Raw genomic sequence first — 14,428 nt, forward strand, 5'->3', positions numbered from 1 at the left:
GATATGTTCCTCATCAAAGTTAGAATACATGTAGTCAGTTACAAGGATTATATATCTTGAATGGTTTGACTACATAGCATGCTTCATGTACTCTGGGGAAATCAACCAGGAACTAGAACAACAAGTGATGCAAAGTGAAGCAAGACATTACATGAGGCTTACTGCTGTTGAAACGGAAGAATAGAGGCTTATCAAGGTGTTTTTAATTTGGTGACTGTGTGTGCTATATAACTTAGCTACTCTCCTCTCCACAGAGACACAATACACTGGAGGGGGCTCAGCTCGCATGTCTCTCCTCATCCTGCTGTCTATCTTCACCTGCGCGGCTTCTGTCATGTACATAGTGTACAGGAATTTCCCAGAGCTCAACAAGTAATTGTTCTTCGCATTTATCTTTCCAGTAACCCAACCCATGTAGAGTGTTACTTTTGTACAACATTTGTAACTTTTGTGAAACAGCCTACCAAATGGCATTCACCAGCCAAGTAGCTGATTTAATTCAAACGGTTCTCATCATTAGCTGTGATAACAGGCTCCTGTATAGCTGTAAAAGGCATATTTTCGACCAACATTTACATGATTGATAATATATATATTTTAATGTTTATATATATATATATATATATACACACACACAGTTGAAGACGGAAGTTTACATACACTTAGGTTGGAGTCATTAAAACTCGTTTTTCAACCACTCCACAAATTTCTTGTTAACAAACTATAGTTTTGGCAAGTCGGTTAGGACATCTACTTTGTGCATGACACAAATTTTTCCAACAATTGTTTAGACAGATTATTTCACTTATAATTCACTGTATCACAATTCCAGTGGGTCAGAAGTTTACATACACTAAGTTGACTGTGCCTTTAAACAGCTTGGGAAATTCCAGAAAATGTTGTCATGGCTTTAGAAGCTTATGATAGGCTAATTGACATCATTTGAGTCAATTGGAGGTGTACCTTTGGATGTATTTCAAGGCCTACCTTCAAACTCAGTGCCTCTTTGCTTGACATCATGGGAAAATCAAAAGAAATCAGCCAAGACCTCAGAAAAAAAATTGTAGGCCTCCACAAGTCTGGTTCATCATTGGGAGCAATTTCCAAACGCCTGAAGGTACCACGTTCATTTGTACAAACAATAGTACGCAAGTATAAACACCATGGGACCACGCAGCCGTCATACCGCTCAGGAAGGAGACGCGTTCTGTCTCCTAGAGATGAATGTACTTTGGTGCAAAAAGTGCAAATCAATCCTAGAACAACAGCAAAGGACCTTGTGAAGATGCTGGAGGAAACCGGTACAAAGGTATCTATATCCACAGTAAAACGAGTCCTATATTGACATAACCTGAAAGGCCGCTCAGCAAGGAAGAAGCCACTGCTCCAAAACCGCCATAAAAAAGCCAGTTTTGCAACTGCACATGGGGACAAAGATCATACTTTTTGGAGAAATATCCTCTGGTCTGATGAAACAAAAATAGAACTGTTTGGCCATAATGACCATCGTTATGTTTGGAGGGAAAAGGGGGTTGCTTGCAAGCCGAAGAACACCATCCCAACCGTGAAGCACGGGAGTGGCAGCATCATGCTGTGGGGGTGATTTGCTGCATGAGGGACTGGTGCACTTCACAAAATAGATGGCATCATGCGGAAGGAAAATTATGTGGATATATTGAAGCAACATCTCAAGACATCAGTCAGGAAGTTAAAGCTTGGTTGCAAATGGGTCTTCCAAATGGACAATGACCCCAAGCATACTTCCAAAGTTGTGGCAAAATGGCTTAAGGACAACAAAGTCAAGGTATTGGAGTGGCCATCACAAAGCCCTGACCTCAATCCTATAGAAAGTGTGTGGGCAGAACTGAAAAAGCGTGTGCGAGCAAGGAGGCCTACAAACCTGACTCAGATTACACCAGCTCTGTCAGGAGGAATGGGCCAAAATTCACCCAACTTATTGTGGGGAAGCTTGTGGGAAGGCTACCCTGAAACGTTGACCCAAGTTAAACAATTTAAAGGCAATGCTACCAAATACTAATTGAATGTATGTAAACTTCTGACCCACTTGGGAATGTGATTAAATAAATAAAAGCTGAAATAAATAATTATCTCTACTATTATTCTGACATTTCACATTCTTAAAATAAAGTGGTGATCCTAACTGACCTAAGACAGGGAATTTTTACTAGGATTAAATGTCAGAATTGTGAAAAACTGAGTTTAAATGTATTTGGCTAAGGTGTGTATGTAAACTTCCGACTTCAACTGTGTATGTATATATATATATATATATATATATATATATATATATATATATATATATATACATGCATACATACATACATTACCAGTCAAAAGTTTGGACACACCTACTCATTCAAGTGTTTTTCTTTTCTTTTTATTATTTTCTACATTGTAGAATAATAGTGAAGGCATCAAAACTATGAAATAACACATGGAGTCATGTACGGTATTTTCCGCACTATAAGGCGCACCGGAGTATAAGCCGCAGCAGCAAAATTGAATGATATTGAATGATGTGTACATATATAAGCCGCACTGGACTATAAGCCGCAGGTGTTTTAATGTTTAATTACCGTATGTAAGGGTTCGTGCACACAGGGGATTGTCGGGAAAGAGATGGCTGCTTGAGGAAGCTCCCATTTATTAACATTTACATTTACATTTTAGTCATTTAGCAGACGCTCTTATCCAGAGCGACTTACAGGAGCAATTAGGGTTAAGTGCCTTGCTCAAGGGCACATTAGCGTCATTTAGCAGACGCTCTTAGCCAGAGCGACTCACAAATTGGTGCGTTCACCCTATAGCCAGTGGGATAACCACTTTACAATTTGGGGGGGTTAGAAGGATTACTTATCCTATCCCAGGTATTCCTTAAAGAGGTGGGGTTTCAAATGTCTCCGGAAGGTGGTGAGTGACTCCGCTGTCCTGGCGTCGTGAGGGAGCTTGTTCCACCATTGGGGTGCCAGAGCAGCGAACAGTTTTGACTGGGCTGAGCGGGGAGCTATGCTTCCGCAGAGGAAGGGAGCCAGCAGGCCAGAGGTGGATGAACGCAATGCCCTCGTTTGGGTGTAGGACTGATCAGAGCCTGAAGGTACAGAGGTGCCGTTCCCTCACTGCTCCATGGGCAAGCACCATGGTCTTGTAGCGGATGCGAGCTTCAACTGGAAGCCAGTGGAGTGTGCGGAGGAGGGTGACGTGAGAGAACTTGGGAAGGTTGAACACCAGACGGGCTGCGGCATTCTGGATGAGTTGTAGGGGTTTAATGGCACAGGCAGGGAGGCCAGCCAACAGCGAGTTGCAGTAGTCCAGACGGGGAGATGACAAGTGCCTGGATTAGGACCTGTGCCGCTTCCTCTGTAAGGCAGGGTCGTACTCTCCGGAATGTTGTAGAGCATGAACCTGCAGGAGCGGGTCACCGCCTTGATGTTGGCGGAGAACGACAGGGTGTTGTCCAGGGTCACGCCTAGGCTCTTCGCACTCTGGGAGGAGGACACAGCGAGTTGTCAACCGTGATGGCGAGATCACGGAACGGGCAGTCCCTTCCCGGGAGGAAGAGCAGCTCCCGTCTTGCCAGGGTTCAGCTTGAGGTGGTGATCCGTCATCCATACTGATATGTCTGCCAGACATGCAGAGATGCGATTCGCCACCTGGTTATCAGAAGGGGGAAAGGAGAAGATTAGTTGTGTATCGTCAGCGTAGCAATGATAGGAAAGGCCATGTGAGGATAAGACAGAGCCAAGTGACTTGGTGTATAGGGAGAAAAGGAGAGGGCCTAGAACTGAGCCCTGGGGGACACCAGTGGTGAGAGCACGTGGTGCGGAGACAGCTTCTCGCCACGCCACTTGGTAGGAGCGACCGGTCAGGTAGGACGCAATCCAGGAGTGAGCCGCGCCGGAGATGCCCAGCTCGGAGAGGGTGGAGAGGAGGATCTGATGGTTCACAGTATCAAAGGCAGCAGACAGGTCTAGAAGGACAAGAGCAGAGGAGAGAGAGTTAGCTTTAGCAGTGCGGAGAGTCTCCGTGACACAGAGAAGAGCAGTCTCAGTTGAATGACCAGTCCTGAAACCTGATTGGTTTGGATCAAGAAGGTCATTCTGAGAGAGATAGCAAGAGAGTTGGCTAAAGACGGCACGCTCAATAGTTTTGGAAAGAAAAGAAAGAAGGGATACTGGTCTGTAGTTGTTGACATCAGTGGGGTCGAGTGTTGGTTTTTTGAGAAGGGGAGCAACTCTCGCTCTCTTGAAGACGGAAGGGACATGGCCAGCAGTCAAGGATGAGTTGATCAGCGAGGTGAGGTAGGGAAGAAGGTCACCGGAGATGGTCTGGAGAAGGGAGGAGGGGATGGGGTCAAGCGGGCAGGTTGTTGGGCGGCCTGCAGTCACAAGTCGCAGGATTTTATCTGGAGAGAGAGGGGAGAAAGAAGTCAAAGCATAGGGTAGGGCAGTGTGAGCAGGACCAGCAGTGTCATTAGACTTAACAAACGAGGATCGGATGTCGTCAACCTTCTTTTCAAAGTGGTTGACGAAGTCATCCACAGAGAGAGGAGGGGGGAGGATTCAGGAGGGAGGAAAATGTGGCAAAGAGCTTCCTAGGGTTAGAGGCAGATGCTTGGAATTTAGAGTGGTAGAAGGTGGCCTTAGCAGCAGAAACAGATGAAGAAAATGTAGAGAGGAGGGAGTGAAAAGATGCCAGGTCGGCAGGGAGTTTAGTTTTCTTCCATTTCCGCTCCGCTGCCCGGAGCTCTGTTCTGTGAGCTCGCAATGAGTCATCAAGCCACGGAGCTGGAGGGGAGGACCGAGCCGGCCGGGAGGATAGGGGACACAGAGAGTCAAAGGATGCAGAAAGGGAGGAGAGGAGGGTTGATGCAGCTATTAACATTTCAACAAACAAGTTGCATATTTGCATAACGTATTCAAGTGTTACCATTTAGTGCAATAGTAGCTGCAGAACATATACTGTGCTGTGTATACTGTACTGTATCACATAGCGTTTCAGACACACAAACTTTTCAACTTTCAAACTTAAACGGTGCGCTCCTAGCGCTATACCAGCAGTGATCTACAGCAGTGGTTTTCAACCAGTGGTCCTTGAGGGAATGCTAGGGGTTCCCCAGCAAAATTAGTTAATAGCGTCACAATCATTTAACCACTTAACTTTGGTTATTTTTGAAAAACCTTGAAAAAGTGTGCACATCTTTGAATATTTATCTACATTATAGCCTACAGTAGTACCATAACAAAAAACAAAGCTTACAGCGCTTGACGAGGCAATATCAAAGGCTAAATTAAATGTGTTTTTTTAAAAGTGCAAAATAAAGTGCCTGTAACACGACAGTAAGCGCGTAAGCCTAAAGTTGCAGCAACACGGCTGCTTAAAATATACGGTAATCAGCCTACCAGAAAAGTCATTAATCCTCGTCTTCATCTTTTAGGCTAAGGTGCAGTACACGGCTGTAACCAGAAAAGTCAAGTCATTAATCCTCATCTCCGTCTTCTTCCTGCGTACTAAAACCACCAAAGTCCTCATCTTCAGTGTCGAAAACGAACAGGCTCAGGGTGGCTTCGTCAGCCACTCTCCTCTCTCCTTCGTTGTCGCTCTCAAAACCAACGAACTCCTCTTCGTCACTGTCGGAATCGAACAGCCTCTGAAGGGCCTCAGCTGTGGCGGCGTCCTCCTCTTCATCACGCAGCAGTCCAGCCTTTCGGAACCCGTTAATGATCGTGGATGTTTTGACAGCCAGATTGACTGCCTTTAACTTAAAAGCTGCATCATATGCATTTCTACATTTGTTTTCCATAATGAGGGTTTGTGCATGAAAACTTCCTTTGCACAAACTGTCTCGCTCTCGTAATGTCTGTCTGTCTTGCTCTCGTTCCGTCTCTCGTTCTGTCTCTCGTACCACTCTCGGTTCCACTTTTACTTTTGCGCTACCTGTCTCACTCTTTTCCGGCCTCCAGCTTTTCCTGCTGGAGCCCGCCGCTTAAAGGTGGGGGGGCGCGGACCGGTCATAGAGCCCATAGAGTTAAAGTTGGTGGACTGTAACCTGTAAAATCCATAGATTTAGGAGGTCTTCTAGTGGCCGTTAGCTGTAAAAATCCATAGATTAGCCGCACCGTTATATAAGCCGCAGGGTCGAAAAATTGGAAAAAAGGCGCGGCTTATAGTCCGAAAATTACGGTAGTAAACAAAAAGGTGTTAAACAAATCAAAATATATTTTAGATTCTTCAAAGTAGTGTGCAAAGCTGTCATCAAGGCAAAGGGTGGCTTACTTTGAAGAATCTCAAATATAAAATATATTTTGATTTGTTTAACACCTTTTTGGTTACTACATGACTCCATGTGTTATTTCATAGTTTTGATGCCTTCACTATTATTCTACAATGTAGAAAATAGTAAAAAATAAAGAAACCCGGAATGAGTAGGTGTGTCCAAACTTTTGACTGGTACTGTATATATAAATATGGTGGCGTATACATTGTTGGATGATTGATGGAGCAAAAATGGATTAAATTTTATAACGGAGCGCTTTCTAAATTCAAACATTCCTCTGCAACTAGCCATCAGAGTTTAGAAGACACTGGGGACGTCCGAATAGAGAACGAAGATAGTATCACCATGTAAAGGCTGTTTGGAAATCTGCTTATTACAGCTATATAGGAGCCTGTTATCAATGATTATCACAGCTAATGATGAGAACCATTTGATTTAAATTGTCTACAGCCAAGTATGACACACTCCAATATAGATGGTCATGTTTTAATTTATCTGTTTCTGTAAGTGTCAAAGCCCTTGCACACAGATTCACATACAGATTTGTATTTATCCACAACATTGTATGATGGTGAATTGATATCCACGTTTTTTCATTTCCCTTAAAAAAAAAAAAATCCAGTGATGAGATGGCTACTATTAAAATCCCCAAAGATATGGATGATGCCAAAGCCTTGGGCACTGTACTTTCCAAATATAAGGACACCTACTACACCCAAGTGTTAGTAGCCTACTTTACCACCTATATCTTGTATCCTTTTGGATAGTAAATGTATTGCAAAGTTGTCCACTTTTGGAGGAGTGAGATACGTACTTATTAGCTGTTTCAACATGCATCATGTCTTTGAGGCCCCCTATGTATTCAAGTCGGTCAGCAGAGGAGAGCGACAGACGGGGAAGCGGACCAACACATGCTTTTGTTACTCTGTGATGGGCCTGTTGATTGCATCATCCCTAATCTCCCCTACCTCGCTTTCGCCCGCTTGGTCTCCCTCTCTCATTCTTCATTTCCTGTGAACAAAGCAGCCAGCCAAGCAGATTAAATCTCCAAGGCCATAGAAAAGGCATGGGCTTGCCTCTGGATAATGAATGGAGAAGTAGGGGATGGGATTACAGTGGGCTTTGAACCTTGAGTAGTAATTCAGGCAATTCTTGTGTGTTCACAACATCCAGAGTGCAGTACATTTTCCCTCGTTTTATGACAGGAGAAGACCGATCAATGCAGACATGCAGTGCGGTAGGTTTTAAGAACTTCCTTTCCACCCACAGCTATTTGCAGTAGAAACTCTGTTCCAGCTTTGTCAATTGCACTTCAGACAGACATTACGGGCAGATAGAAGTATCCTCAATAAAAGAGGGGGAAAAACATGGTCCGATGCATGTTATGGTACCACATCATATCTAAACATCATCCATCTTCAGAGCACATTTTATTATGATGAATATGAATAAACACTGCACAGTATGAACTATGAATACAAATGCAGTATCATGCCTTATGTCTTCTACACTGCTTCCTCTGCTAGTTTGCCTAATCTCTAACCTAAAACTACAAGGCAACACATCCCAGACAGTGGCTGTGGCCTGGTCAGCTGATCCTGTCCTTGTGCTGTCAGCACATACTGACCAGAGCACAGACACGATGCATTAACATGTTCCTAGACAGTGGAGGGGAAAGAGAATGAGCAAACTAGCTGTAGAAGACATCAGGCATGATACTGCATTTGTATTCATAGCTCATACTGTGTAGTGTTTATTCATATTCATCAAAATAAATGTGCTCTGAATATGGATGATGTTTAGATATGAGGTGGTGCCACTACCCCCCTCCCCTCTTTTATAGCTGATACTTCTATCTGCCTGTAATGTTGCTGAAAGCAGGCAGATGACTGGCACAAATGAAACTTGCAGCCAGAGCTATAATAAACTGGCACTGTATACTACTACAGTGGAGTATGTCTTGAACTACACTGAACAAAAATAGAAACGCAACATTTTTAAAGTGTTGGTCCAATGTTTCATGAGCTGAAATAAAATATCCCTGAAATGTTCCATATGCACAAAAAGCTTATTCCTCTCAAATTCTGTGCACAAATTTGTTTAAATCCCTGTTAGTGAGCATTTCTCCTTTGCCAAGATAATCCATCAACTGGACAGGTGTGGCATATCACGAAGCTGATTAAACAGCATGATCATTACACAGGTGCACCTTGTCTTGGGGAGAATAAAAGGCCACTCTAAAATGTGCAGTTTTGTCACACAACACAATGCCACAGATGTCTCAAGTTTTGAGGGAGCATGCACTCTGCATGAATGTTCATTTCTCTACCATAAGCTGCCTCCAATGTTGTTTTAGAGAATTTGGCAGTACGTCCAACCGGCCTCACAACCGCAGACCGCATGTAACCATGCCAGCCCAGGACCTCCACATCCGGCTTCTTCATCTACGGGATCGTCTGAGACCAGCCACCCGGACAGCTGAAACTGTGGGTTTGCACAACCGAAGAATTTCTGCATTAACTGTCAGAAACCATCTCAGGGAAGCTCATCTGCATGCTCATCATCCTCACCAGGGTCTTGACCTGACTGCAGTTTGGTGTTGTAACTGCCTCCAGTGCGGCGTTGTAACTGACTTCAGTGGGCAAATGCTGACCTTCGATGGTCACTGGCACGCTGGAGGAGTGTGCTCTTCACGGATTAAGCCCGGTTTCAACTGTACCGGGCAGATGGCATGTGTGGCGTTGTGTGGACGAGCGGTTTGCTAATGAAGCGAGTGCCCCGTGGTGGTGGTGGGGTTATGCTATGGGCAGTCATAAACTACGGACAATGAACACGATTGCATTTTATCTATGGAGATTTGAATGCACAGAGATACCGTGACGAGATCCTGAGGCCCATTGTCGTGCCATTCATCCGCCGCCAGCACCTCATGTTTCAGCATGATAATGCACGGCCCCGTGTCGCAAGGATCTGTACACAATTCCTGGAAGCTGAAAATGTCCCAGTTCTTCCATGGCCTGCCTACTCACCAGATATGTCACCCATTGAGCATATTTGGGATGCTCTGGATTTAAGTGTAGGACAGTGTGTTCCAGTTCCCGCCAATATCCAGCAACTTCGCACAGTCATTGAAGAGGAGTGTGACAACATTCCTCAGGCCACAATCAACAGCCTGATCAACTATGTGAAGGAGATGTGTCACACTGCATGAGGCAAATAGTGGTCACACCAGATACTGATGGGTATTCTGATCTACGCCCCTACCTTTAAAAAAAAAAGGTATCTGTGACCAACAGATGCATCTCTGTAGTCACAGTCGTGAAATCCATAGATTAGGGCCTAATGAATTTATTTAAATTGACTGATTTCCTTATATGAACTGTAACTCAGTAAAATCTTAATTGTTGCATGTTGTGTTTTTATATTTTTGTTCAGTGTATATTTGTGACTGCATCCACAAGTGTGTGTGCACATACTGCTGTGTGTTCAACCCTTGAGCTGTATTCCTTGACGCTGTTGACTCAGCCTCCAGACATTTGCGATCCCTGGATCCATCTTCCTCAGCATCCTGTCTGGTTATCTCTACCCTTTCCCCCTAGCTCTTTTCCTCGTCTGCCTGGTGAGTATACTATGGCCACAAGGAGAACGATGACTAATAATAGTGGTGACATTTACTAAATGTACTTTGACTCTGTAAACCAGACTCTGTTTACAAAATGTACTGCCTCTGTCACTTGTACCTCTGAATGTGTGATGTGTTTTCCAGTGCTCTGGCCTGGGGGCTTCCTTCTGCTACATGCTGTCTTATCTAGTGGGGCGACCTGTGGTCTATAGATACCTGACAGAGAGAGCCCAGAAATGGTCCCAGCAGGTAAGACCTTTTGGAAGGAAAAACGGGTTGATTTGGTACGTGAACAGTGTAGGAAGTTGTTGATATCAGAGTACAAGCCAACTTTAACAATTTAGTAACATCCACATATCTATCTGCACCCACAGAACAGTGGAGTCTTAGTAGGGGGCTAGTAGCCTCCAAGCCTTACTGTGAATGACAGGTTCTGCTATCTGTTTTCAATGGCAGGTTGACAAGCACAGAGATCATCTCATCAATTACATAATATTTCTGAGAATCACTCCCTTTCTCCCCAACTGGTTCATCAACATCACCTCACCCGTCATCAACGTACCTTTGGGGGTCTTCTTCCTTGGTACTTTCTTAGGTAAGGCTAAGATGTATCAAACTCCAGTATTTCCTTCTCAGTGTAAAACACTGTTGATAGTGTTGTATTGTCTTTATTGCTGAGCTATTTTTTTATTTCTCATACCATTTAAAACAGTGGTCACCAACCATTTCTGAGTCAAGATGACTTTCGCAGTCAAAAAGGAAGCCGAGATCTACTGCTCAGATTTTTGTTTTTACATTAACCTAATACAAACAGTTTTGTAGGAATGAGTTTTGGCCAGTAGGCCTAATACATTGTCACAGCATATTGGCTATATGCTTGGCCTGCCAATATTGTTAATCTCAGACCATATTATATTTCAAAACTCGAGCTTTGATAACAAAATAGGTCAGTTGGTTTAGCACTTGTGAGGCACTGTGGAGCATGAACTGAAATAATTTGCTTTTTTATTTTACTGAATTTATGGAACCAGCATCTGATGGTGAACGAGGTCAAATAATGACGTCAGTGATCTTCAGGTAGGAAAGTCGGAGCTCTAGAAAGATGCCCGAGTTTCCGACATGGAATTCCGAGTTGGATTACCGTTCAAAACGATTTTTCCAAACCGCCTCTCACGGTCCCTGCTCTCTCCTTCCTTTCCTCCGGTGAGACTGACCAGAGAGAGGGGACACCGTCTTCCACCTGATGTCAAAACTCGAGTCGCACCGCATCTGCCTCATGCACAATTTCATGTTGTTCCTATGACCAGAGAAAGTTAAATATTCCTTGATATTAAAATCGACACGACGAGCTGCTAATAATAAAACGCAGGGCTATCGATACTTGGCTACTCATTAATTGCAGCTGCAGCGCGACCAGAAGGACGGAGAAGCGCGTTTTGTAATAGTGTTGAATATAAACTTAACCATATACTCACTCATAATAAACAGCAGCTCTTTGCTGTATTCTTTGACAGTCTGTGGTCATGGTTTTTAAAAGTTATTAAATCTTACGTAGGCTAGTAGCCTGTCAAACTTGGTTGTGGAAGCTCTGTAGCCACGGTGATTTGAGCTATCGGATTGGGCAGCACAGTAGGTGCACTCGATTTAGTTACAGATCTGCCGGGTAGGCGGAGTTTGTTTCTTTCAGACAAAAACAAATGGGAACACTTTGCTTACCCGGTGCGCAGGGCTTTTGAAGATCGACCGGTTGGTGACCACTGATTTTTAAATATTTTAAAAATATATTACTGAATGCATGTGTCTGAAATGTGTTACGAAAGGCATGGTCACTATTTCATCAACCAAACAATACTGACTTCCTCCCTTATCTCTGACTGTCAGGAGTGGCCCCACCGTCCTTTGTGGCGATCAACGCTGGCACAACACTGTACAAACTGACGACAGCTGGGGAGGCAGTGTCCTGGAACTCTCTGATTGTACTAGGTGTCCTGGCCGTACTCTCTATCCTGCCTGTCTGCTTCCAGAAGAAACTGCAGCAGAAGATGGAGTAGACAGTAAACAAAATAGCAACTCCTCTGCCTGCCTGATCCCCTGCCCGTCCCTTGGCTCAGGAATGGTACACGCCGCTATCACTCACATAGTCCTGCCTGTTGCTGTCCCACACACCTGCTGAGGTTGCTGTGGAAACATTGCCCGTTGGCACAACCATGACTCCTGTGTCCAAAACATGTGGTGGCCACCTCAACTTTGTGCTCTACAAAGGACTAAATGGCCTCTGCTCACCCTCGGGTTTGTTTTCCCATTTTTGTTCAATGTTGCTTGCCTGTAAATTGAAGATTCAAGAAAAGATACAGAAAACATCAGGCATCTGTCTTTAATATTCTTTTTAATCACAATGGTTCTCACAAGTTCAAGCTACACTTCCCTCTTTGTATTTATTGAACCATGTTTTAAATTTATTTGATCTCTTAACCTGTGTGATATGGGTGACATCAAAGCGGTCCTCTGTAGCTCAGCTGGTAGAGCACGGCGCTTGTAACGCCAAGGTAGTGGGTTCGATCCCCGGGACCACCCATACACAAAAATGTATGCACGCACGACTGTAAGTCGCTTTGGATAAAAGCGTCTGCTAAATGGCTTATTATTATTATTATTATTATTATTATTATTATTATTATTATTATAAAGCAATACTGATCAGAGTCGCAGTTCAATGTTTTTGATTTTCACAATTTGAGGATGATTGTTATGGCTGTTTTACACTGGTTAGAATGTGAACATATTAAATAATTTAGCATTTTATATCCTTTGAAGATATTGTTAACACACCCACCCTAAAATGATATGTGTACCATCAATGTTGACATGAAAAATATGCATATGAACACCTAGTAAGATAAATATGAAACCCTTGATGCTTGTGCTGGGCCTATCACTATTACATCGCTAATAATTGGATTTCCCCTTTAATTGTATGAAATGGCATATAAAGTATTGAAAACTAGTGTTTTGTATACTATACTTGTTCTACTAATGGTGCTGAGACTGCCCCTCTGCCTGTGTGCTCTCCCTCTTGTGTGTCACCAGTCCAAATGCTATGCCAGTTGAGAAATGCAGTAGTGCGCTCCATTCAATGAATGACCCAGCAGTGCCCTTTGCAAAGCTACCAATTGATTTTTGGTTGCTCATGCTTTTCCCAGGTGTTAGTGATTTCACACTGCTACTTCATGTACAGTGTCTTCAGAAAGTAGTCACACCCCTTGACTTTTTAAAATGTTTGTGTTACAAAGTGGGATTAAAATGGATTTAATTGTAATATTTTTGTCAACGATCTACACAAACTACTCTGTCAAAGTAGAAGAAAAATTCTAACATTTGTACAAAAATAAATAAAAAATACCCCACTAATATACGCTACATGACCAAAGGTATGTGGACACCTGCTCGTTGAACATCTCATTCCAAAATCATGGGCATTAAAATGGAGTTGGTCCCCCCTTTGCTGCAGTCGACGTTCCAATTCATCCCAAACGTTTTTGATGGGGTTGAGGTCAGGGCTCTGTGCAGGCCAGTAAAGTTCTTCCACACCGATCTCGACAAACCAATTCTGTATGGACCTCACTTTGTGCACAGGGGCATTGTCGTGCTGAAACAGGAAAGGCCTTCCCCACACTGTTGCCATAAAGTTAGAAGCACAGAATCGTCTAGAATGTCATTGTATGCTGTAGCGTTAAGATTTCCCATCACTGGGACTAAGGGGCCTACCCCGAACCATGAAAACAGCCCCAGACCATTATTCCTCCTCCACCAAACTTTACAGTTGGCACTATGCATTGGGGCAGGTAGCGTTCTCCTGGCATCCGCCAAACCCAGATTCGTCCTTCGGACTGTCAGATGGTGAAGCGTGATTGATCACTCCAGAGAACGCGTTTCCACTGCTCCAGAGTCCAATGTCGGCGAGCTTTACAACATTCCAGCCGACACTTTTATATATAGTGTATCTTGTTTAGATAAGTATTCAAACCCCTGAGTCAATACATGTTCAAAAAACCTTAGGCACTGATTACAGCTGTGAGTCTTTCTGGGAAAGTCTAAGAACTTTGCACACCTGGATTGTACAATAGTTGCACATTACTCTTTTTTAAATTATTCAAGAGGGGTCAAGTTGGTTGTTGATCATTGTTAGACAGCCATTTTCAAGTCTTGCCATAGATTTTCAAGCCGATTTTCAGTGAACTGTAACTAGGCCACTCAGGAACATTTATTGTCGTCTTGGTAAGCAACTCCAGTGTATATTTGGCCTTGTGTTTTAGGTTATTGTCCTGCTGAAAGGTGAATTTGTCTCCCAGTCTCTGTTGGAAAGCAGACTGAACCAGGGTTTCCTATAGGATTTTACCTGTGCTTAGCTCTATTCCGTTTCTTTTGATCATAAACTCCCTAGTCCTTGCTAATGACAAGCATACCCGTAACATGATGCAGCCACCACCATGCTTGAAAATATGAGGTGGTAC

The 14,428-nt window shown here is 43.6% G+C and overlaps 1 protein-coding gene across 1 annotated transcript; it reads left to right on the forward strand.

Moving 5' to 3' along the window:
- The first annotated feature begins 233 nt into the window (after window positions 1-233).
- On the forward strand, window positions 234-12,488 carry LOC121563003 (transmembrane protein 41B). The gene is made up of 6 exons (XM_045217122.1): window positions 234-372; window positions 6,918-7,046; window positions 9,821-9,914; window positions 10,062-10,166; window positions 10,374-10,512; window positions 11,799-12,488. The coding sequence occupies exons 1-6, from the start codon at window positions 287-289 to the stop codon at window positions 11,966-11,968; spliced, it is 723 nt and encodes a 240-aa protein (XP_045073057.1). The 5' UTR covers window positions 234-286; the 3' UTR covers window positions 11,969-12,488.
- Window positions 12,489-14,428: the final 1,940 nt, after the last annotated feature.

This window comes from Coregonus clupeaformis, unplaced genomic scaffold (genome assembly GCF_020615455.1).
Source record: "Coregonus clupeaformis isolate EN_2021a unplaced genomic scaffold, ASM2061545v1 scaf0923, whole genome shotgun sequence".
Lineage (NCBI taxonomy): Eukaryota > Metazoa > Chordata > Actinopteri > Salmoniformes > Salmonidae > Coregonus > Coregonus clupeaformis.